The 18735-nt window shown below is 42.6% G+C and overlaps 1 protein-coding gene and 1 long non-coding RNA gene across 11 annotated transcripts in view; both read left to right on the top strand.

Moving 5' to 3' along the window:
- Positions 1 to 12252, top strand: part of ITSN1 (intersectin 1) — a 136418-nt gene extending 124166 nt beyond the window's left edge. For 7 of the 10 annotated variants that reach the window (XM_061453654.1, XM_061453647.1, XM_061453645.1 and 4 more), the window contains 10 exons: positions 224 to 330; positions 1688 to 1871; positions 2326 to 2424; positions 3273 to 3440; positions 4497 to 4769; positions 5299 to 5420; positions 8246 to 8328; positions 8418 to 8501; positions 8857 to 9030; positions 9989 to 12252. In XM_061453654.1, the coding sequence (XP_061309638.1) occupies positions 224 to 330; positions 1688 to 1871; positions 2326 to 2424; positions 3273 to 3440; positions 4497 to 4769; positions 5299 to 5420; positions 8246 to 8328; positions 8418 to 8501; positions 8857 to 9030; positions 9989 to 10137 (1443 nt within the window). In that variant the 3' untranslated portion in view covers positions 10138 to 12252. The remainder of the gene's footprint in view (positions 1 to 223; positions 331 to 1687; positions 1872 to 2325; positions 2425 to 3272; positions 3441 to 4496; positions 4770 to 5298; positions 5421 to 8245; positions 8329 to 8417; positions 8502 to 8856; positions 9031 to 9988) is intronic. The other 3 variants (XM_061453648.1, XM_061453652.1, XM_061453653.1) reach the window with 1 other exon arrangement.
- Positions 12253 to 13751: 1499 nt separating this feature from the next.
- On the top strand, positions 13752 to 16179 carry LOC133269434 (uncharacterized). Its single transcript, XR_009743455.1, has 2 exons — positions 13752 to 15161; positions 15284 to 16179. It is a non-coding gene; the product is annotated as an uncharacterized LOC133269434 (long non-coding RNA).
- The last annotated feature ends 2556 nt before the right edge of the window (positions 16180 to 18735 follow it).

Here is an 18735-nt window from a genome sequence, read left to right as displayed (position 1 = left end):
TTTTAAAGCCATACCTTGCTCACAAACCAACCCAGTGAGTATCAGGGATTATTATGGATCTCCAGTACACAGTGCATGTTGGAAGTCTGTTCCACTGAGTGTCAAGTGCTACTCTGATGGGTTTTTTTCACCCCCAGACAAATGAAATGAGTCATCAGTCATAGTCACTTTGATAATACTTACCATATAGTCTCTAAATCGCTTTCATTTTCTGAATCTGTAGATCTTCCAGAAACCACTAATGGAATCTGAGCTGCTAACAGAAAAAGAAGTTGCTATGATTTTTGTTAATTGGAAGGAGCTGATTATGTGCAATATAAAACTACTGAAGTAAGTATTTTTCCTCCATACTTAGCAATAACAAAATCATGGGCCTCTCCCCCCCCCCTTCTCCTTTAGGTACCTGAAAATATTTGCCACTTCAGCAAGTAGTAACCAAAAAGGGCCATGTGTTATTTCTTCTTGGAAAAAGCAAAATATTAGCAACATTTCTATGACTTACTGTTGTTGTTGAGAAAAATCCAGCAGTTCTTTGCTGAGTAAATATTTGCACTTACTTTGCTTTCGGTGTACATGTGCTCCAGAAAGCAAGATCAACCTCTCCTCAAGAGTAGTGCCTCAAAGGCTACCTACAGGTAAACTTTTACTTCCTCTGTCACAGCCCATACCCATTTCCAGTCCTGTCATCCCTGAATGCAGAATAAGGCACAACAATCTTTCCATCCCTTATTCTGAGTTATCTGATGTGTTCCTTTAGTTATTGTAGCACCTGAACGAGCTGTTTTGTGAGGAGAGGTGCCAACAAAGCCTGGTTTCATAAGGATTTGTGTCCAATGTACCCTGCGCCCTTCCTTCCAAAGTCTCCAGCTACTGCAACTCCAACTCTCTACCATTAAACTCCAGGCAGTGCAAGTGCCCTTACTTCTCCCTTCATTCTCTGTGGCCTCTGATGGATTCAGTTCCTTCCTACTCACTCACATCCTTCTTACCAATCCCTACTGCTTCATCAGGACACACTAAATGCTGTGCTTTCTTTAAAGGCATGTGCATGCAGGTTGCTTATCTAGTCATTGACAGAGAAACTGGGTGAGGATTGGGTTAAATCTGCATCTTCATAAACAAGAGGATTAATCAAGTTCCTTTTTTGCTTACTGAGCTGCTAATTTTCTTTGAACTTATAGGGATTTTATAGCTTTAAGTTATCTACTTTTTTTTTGCAAAATATATCTGAAAATGGCCCACAAGTTGAAAAATTATGGCAGTGATAGGATAAATGCAGGCAACTCAATGACAATTAATCTCCTTTCCTTAGGAAACCAGGCTAAAAACTAGAAGTAGTTTTGAGCTTAAAGTAATGGTAAGGTTTTTACCCCTCATTCATGAGCACGTCTGTTACTCTCTATCTAAACTACTACAAAAGGAAATTACATTTCTTTTAATATCGTATCTGATCTGGCATTGCATTAACTTAAATAACAGCTTGGTTACTGCAAGTGGGAAAAATGTTGGCTGAAGGTGCAATCTTGATTATTGTGTTCTTACAATGTGTAATAAATCTTGATCTATTTTATTATCTAGGGGTTTCTGTGTATCAGTAATGAGTAAGAATCAAACCTTTTATTTCATAAATGAGGAATCATTCTTTAGAGGTCTACTTATGAAACACACATGACATTTTAATGTTTAGGGCTTTGCGTGTGCGTAAGAAGATGTCTGGAGAGAAGATGCCAGTGAAAATGATTGGTGACATACTGACAGCTCAGCTGCCACACATGCAGCCGTACATTCGGTTCTGTAGCTGCCAGCTCAATGGGGCAGCACTCATCCAGCAGAAGACAGATGAAGTCCCTGAGTTCAAGGAGTTTGTTAAAGTAAGAGATAAAGCAATCGCCATTACTTTTGTGCAGTGTAAATTTAGCTCATCGTTTTATTAATTTGCAAAGCATAGTCTCAGATGGTGCTCCGTGTTGGGACAGAATGAAGAGTCTTCAGCCTTAAGCACTCATTGAAGAAATACATTTTTGTTGTTTGAAGGAATACATTTTTTCAAACAACTATAGTGCCATAAAATACTTCACTTAATAATGGTTTTGCTGTAAAGTGCTGGGACAGGAAGAAGATCTTTTCTTTTACAGACAAGGCAGGTGAAAAATAATGTTGTAAAAGCTGTAAGAAATTCTGCTGCACTGCCACTGCGATCTAAGAACAGATTTAGCTGAGGCGTGGTGTTCATTTGTTGCCTTAGCTTTTCCTTTCTTGGAGGAGCTCATTTTGCAGGGTTTTAAACAAACTGACTAACAACATTTTACCTCTCTAATGTTTCAGAGGTTAGCAATGGATCCTCGCTGTAAAGGAATGCCACTATCAAGTTTTCTACTAAAGCCTATGCAACGGGTAACAAGATACCCACTAATAATTAAAAATGTACGTTCTTTTGCAAAGATGATGTTTTTGATGCTGCTTTGCTCATAGCTGAATTACAGGGTAGTTTCCCTGCTTATGTCAGGATTTGTCACTGTTAGACATCTACTGTGTTAGGGAATGTGAGCTATACTTTTATATTTGATCATACTAGCGAAAATGAGGTAACTCATTTGGCTTCAGTGAAATTACTTCATACTTCCATTAGAAAGAGGTGAAACTTGCACACAAATAGCCAGAAGGCAGTAAATGCTGAATGAAAACTTAAAAATTTAGATAACAGGAGTAACGGGTCGATCTTATGCTCATCTTTGCCTCTTTCCACAGTGTCATTCCCTCCCCTTAGTCTGGTAAATGACATTCAGTGTGCAAGCCTGAATGCCAAATTATTGCAAGTTACCTTCCTGCACAGCTTATATTGCTGGATAACTTACAACCCTTTCCTAACTTTAATTTGTTGCCTAACACCATCCCAAATAATGCTGAACTTGCCCCAAGACTTTTGCAGAGACAAGATATAAATTGGATATTGGCATTTAAGCGTTTCCTTAAACAGTTATGGATATAATCCCATATATGGGTGCAATTTGTGTACTTAATGTCAGAAGAATGAGCAGTGTTCTGATGCAAAGGCTCTGCAGGCAGGCATTCATTTAAGCTGTTCACAAACAGACTGTGAGTTTGCCTCTTATTTTTCATATTTGCCAAGGAGGAAATGAAATTTGGAGGAAATGAAATACTGGCTGGCTCTGATGAAAATAAAGAAATAAAAGAGAAGCATAGGGCTGGCAATATGAATACATTTTAACTGCAGATACCAGAAAAGGCTAATGCATTTTATTTATCTGTAGATAATAGAAAACACTCCGGAAAACCATCCTGACCACAGTCACTTGAAGCATGCTCTTGAGAAAGCAGAAGAATTATGTTCTCAAGTAAATGAAGGCGTGCGGGAGAAGGAAAATTCAGATAGGCTGGAGTGGATCCAGGCTCATGTTCAGTGTGAAGGCCTGTCAGAGGTAAACGAAGTGCTGTCTAGAGTAATGCACGTGTGGGTGCACTTCTCCACCAGTCGGGAAGAAACCATGGCTCACTTACGGCTCTGCATCAGGGGACAAACAGTGTAATTAATCAAGTCAAATAATCTTCAGTCCTTTGTTTTCATCTTTTGTTTGCTCCTGCACGTGATCCTTTATGCTGCTCGTGTTATTGCCTTCTGCGTGATAAATGCTGCTTTTGTTGCCTGGCTCTGGACTAGTACCAGGTTCAACGCTGCAATGTTCAACCACAACTTTCTGGCTTCATAGCTCTTAATAATACCGTGGTTATTGTTCTGCTGTATCTTATCCAGACCATTCTGGAGGGCTTTAAAGCTTATCACAGGAAATACTTTTTGTGATAAAACTTTGTATACATTTTGAAAACTCAAGAATGCTGAGCAAGTCTCTCCCATGACTTCACAGAGAGAATCAGTGCCTCCCATTACATATTGTTTTTTAAGGTAACAAGCTAAGTTTCTATACTGAAACTACAATAAAGCATTGTGTCCATATGTCCTGCAAAAGGATGGGAGGGTATTTTGATGGTCTCCCTATTATTGGTGAAAGTAATAGAGGCAGACAGATCACAGCTTGATTTTCAAAATATGCATTGAGTTGTTTTCAGTTCTAGAAGATAAAAAAAAAAAAAGGTCTGGTGAACTTATTGTCTTGAAAAAATTACATTTCAGCTTATTAAATTCAGAAATTCAGGCCTTTATAAGGAAGCTCATCATCTGGAGAGGCCATTTGCATAGCTGCTGCTAATCCAGGACAGGTCCTCATCAGCTTGGTTCAACTCACAGATGCATGCGTGTGGCAGAGAAACTTGAAAGGAGGCACAAATGCTTTTGGCTTCTCTCTGACTGTCCAGGCCATGCCCTGCACAACTGGTGGGCTGCCTCGAAGTTAATTTTCATGTAGCCTTTCTACGACTTGCACCGCTTATCATGCGCAAGGCAGAGACATTGCTCGTCATCCCTGTGACACAAACTGAAACCAATGTCAGGACTCAAAATTGTATTTGATCTCTTTCAGGGGAACCTCGATTGTTTTACTTTATACAGTGCGTTGTTCTTCTTCTTCTACTTTTCGCAGCAACTCGTATTTAATTCTGTTACAAACTGCCTGGGACCACGCAAGTTTCTGCACAGTGGGAAACTCTATAAAGCCAAGAGTAACAAGGAACTGTATGGCTTTCTGTTCAACGATTTCCTCCTCCTGACTCAGATCATAAAACCTCTTGGCTCTTCTGGCACAGACAAGGTCTTCAGCCCCAAGTCGAATCTGCAATACAAAATGTACAAAACCGTAAGTACCACTCTAACGGTGACAAAGACGGTCAGATGCTAACAGTGTGGATAGCAGGCAGCAGCTCCCATACTGGGTGTGTGGGCAATAACTTTTATATAAAGAGGCATGAAAGCTTTGGCATTTGCTGGGGATTCCAGGGACTGATGACGAGAAAGCTGGTTGTTTGCTTTAGTGAGACAAGAGTAAATGCTTTTGAAGTTTTGCTAAAACAACCTTTTCAGCAAGAGGTCATGTGTACCAGGGGGTAATGGGGAGAGTAGTGCTTGCTGCTCTCTGTGGGAGAGATTGCTATGCTTCATCAGGCTGCTTGCTTACTTCAGGAGAAGTGTTCCCAGACTCGGGAGGCACCTATATCTTCAGTAATAAGAAAACTTTTAATAATGAAATATCTGAAGAAAGATGGGAGGCAGGCGGAAGGGGAAAGATACTGCAGGCACAAGATAAATCTGTTGTAAATTGCTCTATAATTAATGCATCTGTTCAGATATTGTGCAGTAGAACTCTAGCTTTGCCTAATGTTTTACAGCCCATTTTTCTAAATGAGGTACTAGTGAAATTACCCACAGACCCTTCTGGAGATGAACCCATCTTCCATATCTCCCACATTGATAGAGTCTATACCCTCCGGGCTGAAAGCATTAATGAAAGGTAAGTACCTGCATAGGCCATATTAGTACTGAATTTGAAAAGTCTGGTGCAAATGTATATGGTGTACACGTGCTTAGCAGTCTCCAAGCAGTTTATCTTACAAGGCTGGAGAATTCTTTTTGCTTGAGAATACAGTGGTATTCAATATATGAAAAGGAGGGAGAAAAAATGATGCTTCCTGAATTCCAATGATACTAATGGTGAAATGGCTGGGAGGGCTGATATATAGGCCATATTCACAACATTTTATGTTAGCATAAGGAAGCCAAAAGATGCAATTCTGTCTTCTTCTGTTAATATTCGTTTGTGCCTATGCAAGCATTTGTATGGCTGTATGTTCAGTGAGATAGAGAATTCGAACTTGAAGCAAAACCCTACTGAACTAATCCCAATTAGTTTTAATCTGTTTCAGTTCAGACTGAAACAATCAAAGGAATGGCAACCTCAAAACCTCAGCTGGTGATTTTTATCTGTGGCAAGCTTATGGAGAGTGACTACACTGATTTATACTGAAAAGGTTTCTCTACACAAATGTAAGGTCTTGAAAGATAACTTTTGTTAAAAAATGAAAGCTGAAAGTGCAGCATACCCTTTCCCCATGGTATAGACATTGTGTTATGCCAGCTCGCAAATGTATGGCCCCTAAAAATTCTGACGCATAAAAATGTATAAAACATCATTGCTCCCCGCCTGCCTGACAGTGTTATTCATTATTATTTATATGCATGGCTTTTCTTGCAAAGGATGGTACTTTTATGGATAACATTTGCCCTGTGGTATATTGTCTGCTTTTCTATGGCACAGAATGAACAAGCATCATTGTTAGACCCTTAGTGATGAAAATTGACACAGCCTTTTCAACTTAGGCTCTGTTCCACAAATCAGACTATAGCAATAATCATCTGTTCTGCATCAGAGCACTTGCAGCAGTAGTCAGAAACATCTAAACTCTGCCCAGCATTCATCCTACCTGGCAGGAGGAACTTGAGGGAGATGCTTAGGCACCCTCCACGAAACCATCCGTGGAAGGAGCCAGATCTTCACATACTGAACGCCCTCTGGAGGTGTCTGTCTCTGTATTCACTACAGAGAGAACCCACAGGAACTGCTGCCTGAATTTGGGTGATCTTATTAAATGCTTTTACTTATATGGGAGGCAGCCTTTGACTTCCTTTTATTCACCTTTGACTTTCTTTTATACCAGAATTGCTAATAAATGCAGCATTTTAGGTGAGATACCTCCATGTTTTCATTACTCACTTGCTTTTAACTAAGAGCAATGGGAAAAGAACATTAGCATCAACGAATGATTGATTTGCCATTTAATCTTAAAAGACCTTTGTGATCAAAGGCTTGGTGTACTTCTGAAGTTGCAATTTACCATTTAGGGATGAGCTGGAAGACAGAATTGTCCTCAAGTGGTTGTTTTTTCTTGAACAGCTCTCTGTGCAGAACACAGGTAAATGGTCAGACCCAAATCTAGACCAGTGTAAGTAGTTACAATGCTCTGCAGAGCAGCAGCTCTTCATTTTGGGGTCAGAAATGGATCCACAGCTTCTAGATTCTCTCCTTTTTCCTTGACTCAGGTCTGAGGCTCCCTTGTATGTCACAGCAATTCTTCTAAACCCTTGAGGTCCCTTCTTCCATGCTTTTTCTCTGACAGTCTTTCTAGTCAGTCTCTTAAGTATGAAATTATTTCTCAGAAAGGCCTGCAGGGAACCATGATCATTCATCATCTGTGTACTCCATGATGTGTCCCATGGCTCAGAAGGATTTTGGTATGAAACCTTAGGGGTAAAGAAATGCGGCCACCTCTGCATAGCAACATAGTAACATAGCAGAGCATTCACAGCAGTAGTCGGAAACATCTAAACTCTGCACGGTATTCATCCTACCTAGCTGGAGGATCTTCAGCGAGATGCACAGGCTTGCTACACTTGATACTTCCTGTATCTTACTCTTGGGAGACCCAACCTGGAGTATTGTGTGCAGTTCTGGTGTCCTCGACATAAAAAGGACATGGAACTGTTGGAACAAGTCCAGAGGAGGGCCACGAGGATGATCAGGGGACTGGAGCACCTCCCGTATGAAGACAGGCTGAGGAAGTTGGGGCTGTTCAGTCTGGAGAAGAGAAGGCTGCGTGGAGACCTCATAGCAGCCTTTCAGTATCTGAAGGGGGGCTATAAGGATGCTGGGAAGGGACTCTTCATTAGGGACAAGCGGTAATGGGTTGAAACTTGGAACAGGGGAAGTTTAGATTGGATATAAGGAAGAAGTTCTTTACTGTAAGGGTGGTGAGGCACTGGAATGGGTTGCCCAGTGAAGTTGTGAATGCTCCATCCCTGGCAGTGTTCAAGGCCAGATTGAACAGAGCCTTGGGTGACATGGTTTAGTGTGAGGTGTCCCTGCTCATGGCAGGGGAGTTGGAACTGGATGGTCGTGAGGTCCTTTCCAACCCCTAACTGTTCTATGATTCTATGACCTACTGACTTCAAGATGCTAGTTTATTGCAATAAAGAAAAAGGGTTGGTGAAACCAAAGCCTGTTATCTACACCATTTTTTTCTCACCAAGTCCCTCCTGCTTGTGATTCTCTTGAGCATTGTTTGTGTGGTGAGATCTGCTAGCTTGGGATGGTTAAATTTCTGCAGGAGCTATAAATTCCAATAAGATCTCTATCAGGCAGACAGCTTCAATGTCATAGAACCCTTGATGGGGCCAAAGCCTTGGTGGGGAAGGAAGGACACCTTTAATTTTGTCTGCTGTGCTCCAGGGATGAAAAATGGGAATGGTATTTTACAACTTTTTTTCCCTTTCCTTCTAAAGGACTGCCTGGGTTCAGAAGATCAAAGCTGCTTCAGAACTTTACATAGAGACTGAAAAGAAGAAGAGGGAAAAGGCCTACTTAGGTAGAGCATGGGATGAGGGGGTCACATCTTCTGTGGAAAAGTCCACAGGCAGAAAAATAATTTCTCTCACGTCTTCTGTTTCACCACAGTTCGCTCACAAAGAGCAACAGGCATTGGGAGGTTGATGGTGAATATTGTTGAAGGCATTGAACTAAAACCCTGTAGGTCTCATGGTAAGTGCTTTGGGTTTTTCATAATATGCTCTATGAAGAAGACATTCCTATTTGTCAGACTAACTTTGAAGGAGGTTCTGTCCAAAACATGGTTTTGTTTAATGAAGCAATTTTAATAAGCTTAAAATATACACAACTGATTTTGTGCAGTTCAGCAATAGTCATGCAGTTTTCCTCAATAAAGCATTTGTTTCAGACAAACTTAGTTTCCACCACATTAGAGACCATAAGCCACAAGGTCCTGTGAGGCCACAGTCTTTCCCTTGCTTGTTAGCTGTGGCTGTATAAGGGTATTTAGGAAGATCACAAACCTAGAAACCTGATTATTCTCTTCTGTTTGTTTCCATCTCCCCAGGAAAGAGTAACCCATACTGTGAGGTGACAATGGGCTCTCAGTGCCACATTACCAAGACGATACAGGACACCCTCAACCCCAAGTGGAACTCCAACTGCCAGTTCTTTATCAAAGACCTTGAGCAGGATGTGCTCTGCATTACGGTGTTCGAGAGGGACCAGTTCTCCCCAGATGGTACGTAAGGAGCTGCTGTCCTTCTAAGGGCATTTTTCAATTCTCCCATTCTGAAGAGAAGCATGCCTGCTGAGGTAAATCACAGAAACAGAGAATGGTTTGGGTTGGAAGGGACCTTTAAAGATCATCTAGTTCCAGCCCTGGTATTGAACCCCTCTGCATACTGGGAGCCTACTATACTTGCTCCCTCCCGAGTGGAGTCATGTTAGTATCACCACAAGAAGAATCAAGCTTTCTCTGTTTTTCGGGGGGGGCTGGGTGTTCCTTTCTTGTGCAGCTTGACAACAACTGAAGTATGGTGTGCAGCTCTGCTAAGTCTTTAAAAAACTCCGGATGCTGTCTGCAAAAGGATGGGTTTATGCAGGAGGAAGAGAAATGTCTTCAAGTAACTGTAATATGCAATAACAGTGGCAGAAATGAACCCAGGATTCCTAACCCATACATATTTCATAACCTGGGGTAAACATATGGAGCACCGAAGAGTGCATTTGGATTCATAATCTCTCAAGAGGTATTTGAATAGGACTGTCATTCACGTGGCCAGGGCCAGTTGGCCCATTGACCTTGTTGCTAGTGTGATGCACCTCTTGGCTTTATCACCTCCTGAGGGCTTCACACTCTGTTTGAATGTGCAGCAGCCTTTGGCCTTTTTTCTAACATATCATAAAACAAATAAGCTACTGAATTGAGGCAGCTGTCAGTTACATAGTGGATTTTTCTGATTATGAGGCCATTTACTTCTAATGCTGCTGCTCTCTAATGCTGTCTAATACAGTTTAGATACAATCCAATTTGCTGCCAATTGGCTGCCTTCAACTGCAAAAGATATAGTTGGACTGAATACTTGTTTTCTCCTCTTGTGTGTAGATGGAAGCTTAGTTCCTTCTGCAATTTAGCGTTTTATTGCAGCATATACCAGTCGTGTCACTCCTGAGCATGCTGTCTTTTTGCATTTCAGACTTTTTGGGCAGAACAGAGATCCGTGTGGCAGACATTAAGAAGGATCAGGGTTCAAAGGGACCAGTTACAAAGTGTCTCCTTCTACATGAAGTTCCAACAGGAGAAATAGTCGTCCGACTAGACCTGCAATTGTTCGATGAGCCTTAGAAGGAAAGGGACCAATGTTTTCTTTCAGCCTGAGTTCACTGCAATAGGTGTCTGCAGAAGCTGTCACAAAACCCTTACTGGTGTGGTATGAAACTACTGCTTGCCCTTCACGCGTAAGAGGGTTATCAAAGCAAACAGGAGCATCTTTGTGCCTTGATAATTCTCACTGAAAAATGAATCCCAGTTTAGTGAGGAGACCTCCCTCAATTTCTCTATGAGGAACTTGATGTTACGGTTTATGAAACAACCTAGATGTTTGTTGTGCTCCAGTCTGAAAGGCTGGCAAACCACATAGGTTGCTGTGCTTGCTCCAGTTACCCTACTCTTTAATTTATATGAAGAAGGCAACGCTGGTATGTTTTGGAGGCTTTCTGCAGGGTTTTCCCCCTTAAGGAATTCTGTGTCTATTGCTCAGCAAAGTGGCGTGTAAATGTAACGTGAGTGGAAGGAGCAGTTACGCAGTAAGAAGATCTTTGGGGATCTTCATGATGGTACTGAAAAGACTTAGAAAATAAATAGTCTATATGTATAAACAGAGAAGATTCTATTAACATACCACTTCATGATGCACGTTGCCCCTGAAAATAAATTATGTACAGGCCTTCTGCACAGAGGTGAATTGCAGTCCAGAAAAGTCCACCCACTTGGTACCTTTGGAAGTTGCTGTTTTCTGTAGGACTGTAAATGTTTGAACAGTAAGTGAAGGATTAAATGTAGAGCCCTGCTGTATGTTGTGCTATGCCACTTCAATGTTCCTTTCCTGCTGCTGCTTGCCTGTGTGACCACAGATGGATGATCCATCACCTGCAGTGGGGGAATTCACAAAATCACAGCTCTAGCTCTGGAAGCTAATTCCTACCCCACAGAGTCTAGTTTGCAAAGCAATTAGTGGTGACCAGTTATTAAATTGGACCAAGCCTGTGTTTGACACAGTGTCACTAAATTCAGGGCAGCAGCATTGTGTAGCTCACCAAGGTGTTTGTGGGAAGCCAGCATGACCACAGGGTTGGTGGAAGCGATACTGGATGCAGCCAGAAACAGAGTGCTTGTGATGGTGCAGAGTGGGTGACCCCAAAGTAAAAGCCTTGTCATATGGGGGAATGCCAGGGCTTATATATCCATTTAACTCTACAAATACACACACATAGACCCACATCCAGCAAACTTTCCCTGTTTCGCAAAGCACCCAGCTTTAAGCTTGCACTTACGTCTTGTTTCCCTTAAGCACATGTGTAAGTGCTTTGCTGAGTCTGGACTCAAGAGAGAATAGACTTCTAAGAGTAAAATTCCTCTATTCCTCTTTGTTCTCCTTGGATTCATTTTGTTCATGACCTATCATGCATACACTAGTATTTTTGTAAGGACTTTCTTTCCGAATGGGAGGTGTCAGCCTGTTTCATTAGCATGTGAACGTTCTCGTGGAGCCTGTTGTTAGGTTTTGGTGTTCCTTGCATGTCCTTTCAGTACTGGTTTCACCCTTCCTGTATAGGTGGTGTTCTCTAGCACTACAAGTCTTACTGATTTCCATTAGGAAATTAGGATATATTCATAACGGATAGGTAGATGCAGTATGATAGTAAGTGTAAACTGTGCTGGGAAGTGTCTGTGTATTATAATTTCCTAAAAGACCACTGTAATGTTTCAAGCAATGGGAAAAAAAAATCCAAGTATGTTGGAGGGACAACAAAGTTTACATTTCATACTTATCAGAATCGCTTTATTATTTATTTATTAAAGATAGTGTAGAATTTTGTATCAGAAATGACAGACATACTTATGTATTTTTTGAAACAAAACAGAGATACACACTTTAGTTGGAAACTTTCGACTGACCACATTTTTAGAGGGAGTGTAACTTCCTAGGCATGCATTTGTTTACCACTAACTGGCTAAAAACACGATTAAGAAAACTTTAAGTTTCTATTTTTCAATGTTGTTAAGAAAATGGTTTCAATTAAAATCTGTAAATAGTACTAAACCCATGCTTTCCTAATCCCATATCAATACATTTTATGAAATATAATGTATATGAAAATACACATTGTTGTGGTAGGATAAAAAAGAGTGATAAAAATCTATTACTGGAATAACATTAAATGTCATTGTCCAACCTTTTATCGCTGTTCTAATTTTACTCAGTAGCTGTAAATACGGTGAATGTTAATTTCAGTGTTTAGAAAGTAGCATCACGTTTTTACGGTCTCGTTTCACCAGCATGCATTACAGCAACGGCTGAATAGACCTAACAGGACAAAAAAAGACACTGTGTGCAACACAGAAATCTTGGCCATGTTTTCAAAGGGAGCCTCAAGGAGCTGCACCGGCCTCTGAAACACAGCTGGTGCTGGAAGTGGGGAACCCTTAGCTGCAGGGGCTCCTCTGATTGCGACCCTTGTCATGGGCACGTACAATTGCACCATTTGGGGGAATTGTAATGGAACTGAGCACCTTCCCAAGCACCATCACTTGTGATTTCCCACTGACCCTCGATGCAGAGGAATGTTTAACTCCCATTAATGTCAGGAGTCACGCAGATAGGATGATGATGAAAGGCTGGAGTTTGGCTCACCAATATTTAATGAATCCCTCATAATGGGTCTAATCCTAGAGAAAACTTGTCCTAATCCCTCTGTGTCGAGGACAGAATGTATATATGCCCTTAGGGCCAGCTGACTGTGCATCAGGATGTCCCTGTTTTCTTACTGCTCTCCCTCAGAGCTCTGTAGCATACTGGCACTGTTAGCTTCCCAGATGGAACTACTTTTCACTAGTGTTAGCCAAAAGTTCTTAGAAACCCATTGACTCCAGCCTGGTTTACCTTGGTCAGGTATGCTATAGTCTTGCACATTGCTTTGCATTAACTTCATGGCTGTGTGGGCTACAGCTTTCTGCTTTTCTATTCACCATAGCTGCATAGGCTTCCTGCTCATCCAGGACTTACTGCTTTAAGGGACTTTATGCTCTTTACTGAAAGAGAAAAGAGACTCATTCACTGTATTCCTCCTAGTGTTTTCATAGAGCAAACTGCAGTTTCTCATAGGCTTGTTTAAATGCCACCTGTATTGACGAAGGGAGAGGCACACAGCAGTACCTAGGAAGTCAGGTATCTCTTCCTGTCTTTAGAAAGCCAGCTGGCATTACCACAACGTATGAAGGCTGAGCCATCCTCTTATGAGTGCCACATGCTGGCAGTCAGCCCGAACTCGGCTAGTCAGTGCTAACAGTATTTAATACCTATATGTAGATGCTATTTTTCAGATGCTGGTTATTGATATCTCTGAATATCTTCCTAAAATAGCACAGCTCAGCTCACAGGTCCCTTCTCCAGCCCCATCAAGATGTGTGTAAACTTTTCCTAACATAATGCAAAATAACTGTAACAGCGAAATTGAAGCCCAGAAAATGCTTGGATCACATTTTGGATTAAAAAAGCAGATTCATGTAGATGAGCATCCTCACTACAACACAGAGCTTGTAAACCTGTTTTATTCCCTTAGGTACATTAATTTTAACAAGGAGAATAGTGTTTCTCCTTAGTGCTTCCCTGGTTTTAAGTCCTGTAATAGGACTGAGTTAATGGGTCAGAAACTGGAAGGGAACAACACTGCTCCATAGTCTCACAGCAGAACTTCAATTATCCAGGATCCCGAACATCCATAATATAACAACAGTAATAATAAATCCTGCATTTGTCCTCAGCCTGGGAGAGCCACACTGGATTTAGTGCAGCTCTGTGTTTATGCAGGAGTTTGGATGCGCTTTCTTACACAAGTAGAGCTTTTCGGTGTTTGTAACACCCTTGTACACCTCTTTCCAGGAATTCCCTTCTGCGGTACAGGTCTGAAGTGCTTTGGTACTGTGTTGTTTCAAGATCCTTTCACAAGGACTTCATACACTTGTTAACATTGCTGTCTGGCTCTTTGCTTTCCTGGTGCCACCCAGGCAGCTCTCAGGAGCCATCCGGAGGTGCATGGGTCCATGCCCTTTCCATACAGGGGAACCAACTGCACCACCATCAGTGTGCCAGTTTTCTGTCTCTCAAAGGACTTGTCCTTGCAGCATACAGTCTTATGAGGTAGTTGCCAGCAATGCCGTTACACATCAGCAGGGCAGATATCTGTCCTTTCACTTGTATCATCTCCATCACTGCTATGATTGCTCTAAGGATCAGCGTGGTCTTGTTGATCCACCTTGAGAGCTTTTTTTCCCCGTGGCCAGGAGGCAGCCCTTTAAGATATGCCTCTCAGGAAAACCACCTGAGCTCATTTTCCACAGGTGCATCTGGAAGTCATTTTGTTCATGGCAGCTTCAGCTCCCCCCTTTTCCATGGTCCAGCCTGTCACCTGAGCACACACCCCTGCTGTCTTTCCCCTCTGTGCCAGGCTGTGAGCTGAGCCCATAGCCCCTGGTTCATTGCCATTGGGGTCGAGGCTCATGTTTGAGGTCACCCAGGTCCCCTCCCAGACATGATTTTCTCCACCTGCTGAGCCTGTTGCCTCTCTTCAAGCCAAACACTGGCTATGCTGCACAAGTGAGCACAGTGGGTGACTGGAAAACACATCTCACCTCATCTCACTTCCCTGTTCTGCTGCGTTCCCTCTGGGTTTGTCTTCTTTGTACGTCTTGTGAGTAAACTGGTGCTTCTGCCTTGTAACTAATTAAGTCCTTTGCAAAGCATCACTCTTTCCTTCCCTTAAACCTCAACTCCCAGAGCTCAGCTGTGTGGAACAGTGCTGTTTTAGGGACTCCTTTCCAGACTTCTCCCTCGCAGCTCATCTGGTAGCTGCCATTTCTGGCGCAGCCCCTGGCTCAACAAGCACTTCAGCAGGTGCTTAACTTTAATTCGTGCCCCACTTTAGTGCAAAGGCAACATAAAGACAGCCAGGTGCCTACATGCTTTGGTGGGGATGCATGGAGGAATTCAGAAGCCTTGGATAAAGTAGAATCTACATTATGAGCTTGATTCAAGCACTGTAAGGGCTGGAAAACTGCAATAGAGCATCAAGCAAAATGTCAAGATCAAGGTAAAATGCATAAATAGTTCATAGTCTTTGCAGTTGTTTTCTTATCTTTCTGAAAGTGTTTTTAGCCACTAAACTCACCTGAACTGTATCTACTGGGCAAATCAGAATTCTCATACTTACAGACCGTGACCCACTGGGAAGTGCTGTAAAATAAAAAGCCACTAAGGCTGACCTCAGCCTTGGAAATACTGAGTACTTTGACAAGTATGATGCTGGTAGAAAGCCAGACTGTAAAGCCCTGCATGCAGCCGGTGAGTTGACTTGGGCACCTTGAAAGACAGAGCATGTCACTGAGCTGCCACTAAGCCAAATAGCTGATAAATTACTGAACTCTTTTCTAGATGCACATAATTATTGTGTATTTTCTCAACATGAGTTTTTATGAGGGGACTTTTTAAATGTTCATTTTATGATTTTTTTACCCTTTAAAAAGAAATGAATCACTTTTTGTTACATGTGAGTAGGGCTGGGGGGGACATTGTGGATAATGCAGTTTTTGTAATATTATTAAATACATTTTCAAAACTAAGATGTGACAAGTCCAAACTTCTACTGCAACAGCAGTATCATGTTTCACGCTGCTCTGCTTGCTACCGTGATACTTCAGTGTATTCAAATCCAGCAGTCAGAACCCTTGAAACACACAAAAGCTGGGAATCAGGTTATATCACCTTAGCTTTGAGGGGCGTGCTTTATACATACATACCACATGTATCCTGGTGTTTGTTTAGCCCCAGCACTCTTACCCTACATGCGTATTGATGTATCTATAATTAAGTACATGCTTATATATATATATGTGATTATTTGTATATATACTACAAAAACACAGCTATGTTGTTGTCAAATACTGAGTAAATCTAACAGAAAAGAGTTTATAGGAACCCAGTTTTGTTTGTTCATTTAAATATTTTAAAATAGGGGCTGTCCTTGGGAAATTATTTTTCTGTACATAGGAGGATATATTTAGGACCTAATTTAAGAGAATAAAGAACTGCAGTAAGAATATGTTAAACTAGCCTAGTTGCTTGATACAGTTGTCAAAGGCTCTGCTGCAACTGTAGATGAATTCCTTGTGCTGCTTATAAACCTGCAAAGTGTCCCTAACCCTGGATTTAGCAGCTGGTTCTGGGATGGTCAAGTGTTGTGCAAGTGAAGGGAGCTGGTGCTTTCTCCAAGCCCCGTGTCAGACCTGCAGCCAGCAGCTCCTGACCACTGCAGGGAGCACGTGTGGAAGGAGAGGGCTGGCATGCAGGGGAGTAAGGGACAAAGGGGAGAAATAGGGGCAGAGCTAAAAAGTAAGAGCTTGGTGAGCAGTGGGATCTTTGCCTCCCCCCCTGAAAATGTAGGTGGGTTTCCATTGGGTGGTGGATTGGAGGGTAAATCCCCCCCAGCTGTGGTGGCTGCTCCATGGGAATGGCCTCATGGTGTAACCTGCTCTTGCCAGGAGGAAGAGGGAAGGTTGCGTGTGGAACCATAGTGCTGGTCCTGGTGCTTGGCCAGCTCACTGCTCCTGCTCTCAGTCCTTCCTTTCCTATCTCACCACATCCTTCAGGCTCTCCTAGGTTTGCACCCTGGGGATGGGCTTCTTTTGGAGTGACCAGGCCTGGGGTCCGTAGCATTCATGTGATCCTAAAAATCACAAAGATATTATAAGATCTGGCCAAACAGGAGAAAAAGGTACTTCTTTATTTTTTTTCCCCTCAGAGAAAATGCAATTAATTTGTATTGTTCGTTTTTGTCACATCGAACTGTTCGACAGTAAAACATTTATACCGTGAAGTTGTCTTCTTTTGGTTTTCAAAGCATCTGTAATAGGTGTAATGAATAATTATGAATCAGACAGCGCTGTTTCTAGCAAGACAGTTCCAACTGTACTTTGATTGCTGCGAACGTCACGTTTCCTCAGCCACGCTTAGTTAAATAATTTTATTATCAGACATGGTCCTCTTAAGCAAAGGCTCTTAAAATGCGTTCACCTGCTTAAGGAATTGTGCTGCTTCCAAGACTGCAGTCACCACGGTGAAAACTGCCCATGCGGTTTTAGGCTGTGCAATTTGTTTGGCTCGGATGAGACTGTAGTTGTGTGAGTGAAATTATGCAAGAATAAATCCCTTTTTCTTTTCAAGTTTAACTGTGTGCTGTTACGTTCTTGAGAAGTGCTGAAGAACAGTGATATGGGGTCATACACATGAAGGAGATCTTCTGGTGAGTATTTTTGACAAAAGGGCTACACAGGTATAAGCAAAGTAATAGTTACTATTTCAGGGAAACTACAGCACTTAATGTCATCCCATATGTGCCACTTTTCATCTTTGTAATGTATTGTTTGCATTTTCTTTCAGATTTGAAAGGTGAGAATTAACCAAATCTATAGTAAGACAGCAAAAATATAAATTACTAAAAAATAATAATTGAAAAGCTAGCCACCCCAAAACCCCCCAAAACAGTTAAAGGCACTTGCTTTACAGGCCAGGTGCCATTACTCTGTGGTATCAGCACTTTACAGAGGCCCTGCTCTGTGGCCAGGCATGCCAGCAGCAATTTGTGTGCTTGTGGCTCTGCTGCCGAGAACATAGCAAGTCCCACACTGATCTCCCCCCTGATTTTTGTTAATAATTGCTGGATTTGGCCAGCTGCCCTGAGAGCAATACCCTCGGTATCCTGTTAAGCAATGGGTGCCCATGTCTAGCTCAGCACATGCCACACCTGCACCTTGAAAATGTCCTTTTTTTCACAGCAGTTTTGGGGATGGGTTGGCACAGCAGGACAGTGCTGTAGCCAAAGCCCAGTTGGCAAATCACAGCTGCTGTAGCAGTAGGTGAGGTGGGACAGATCAGGAAGCTCACCAGATGTTTGGGGCTGCTTTATCCAGGCCAGGGCCAGCATCTGCATGGTGCTGAGCTCTGGAAAACTGTATTGCCTCAGGTACAGCTCGATGCATTCCACTGCTGCTACGGAACAGCACCAGGAATGGAAAACAGGGTGCTAGAGACAACTTTGGGCCTTCCACTGCCCCATGGCCCACTCCACCTGTCCCTCTGCCCTGCCTCTCATCCTCCAGGGGGGCCCAAGCTCAACCCCCCACCCCTTGCCAGTGACCCGTGGAGCTTCAGCATTCCCTCACCTTCCCCAGCACAAGCCCACCTTGCCACTCCCACTGCCTCCAGAACCAGCACTTCATTCTGCCTTGGACCTTCCCATTCCCAGCCCAGAAGCCAAGGGTGGCCTTTACCCCTCCTGGCAGGAGGCATGGCCAGCAACCCCAGGCTGGCCCCCTGGGGAATACACTTCCAGCGAAACCCCAGGTCTAAACCGTCCCTCCCCTGCAGGGATACTTGTTTATACCAAAATTCTCTTAACAACAAAATCAAACGTGGCTGGTGAACAGGCTCCAATAATGCCACTGAAATGAGCTTGTGCAGCAGGACTGCTCCTCCGCTGGCCTGACAATAGCCTGAGCAAAAGTTTTCCCTGGTGACTGGCAGAACCTCACAGCAGCAGTGACCCCATTTATCAGCTCCTACACTGTTACTCTCCATTTCCCTCTGAGCAACATCTACCTGCATTCAGG

Source organism: Pezoporus flaviventris, unplaced genomic scaffold (assembly GCF_033815535.1).
Source record: "Pezoporus flaviventris isolate CSIRO_AGI_PZ_B2104156 unplaced genomic scaffold, CSIRO_AGI_Pfla_v1 ptg000015l, whole genome shotgun sequence".
NCBI classification, from domain to species: Eukaryota; Metazoa; Chordata; class Aves; order Psittaciformes; family Psittacidae; genus Pezoporus; species Pezoporus flaviventris.
This window is presented reverse-complemented; position numbering and strand designations above follow the sequence as displayed.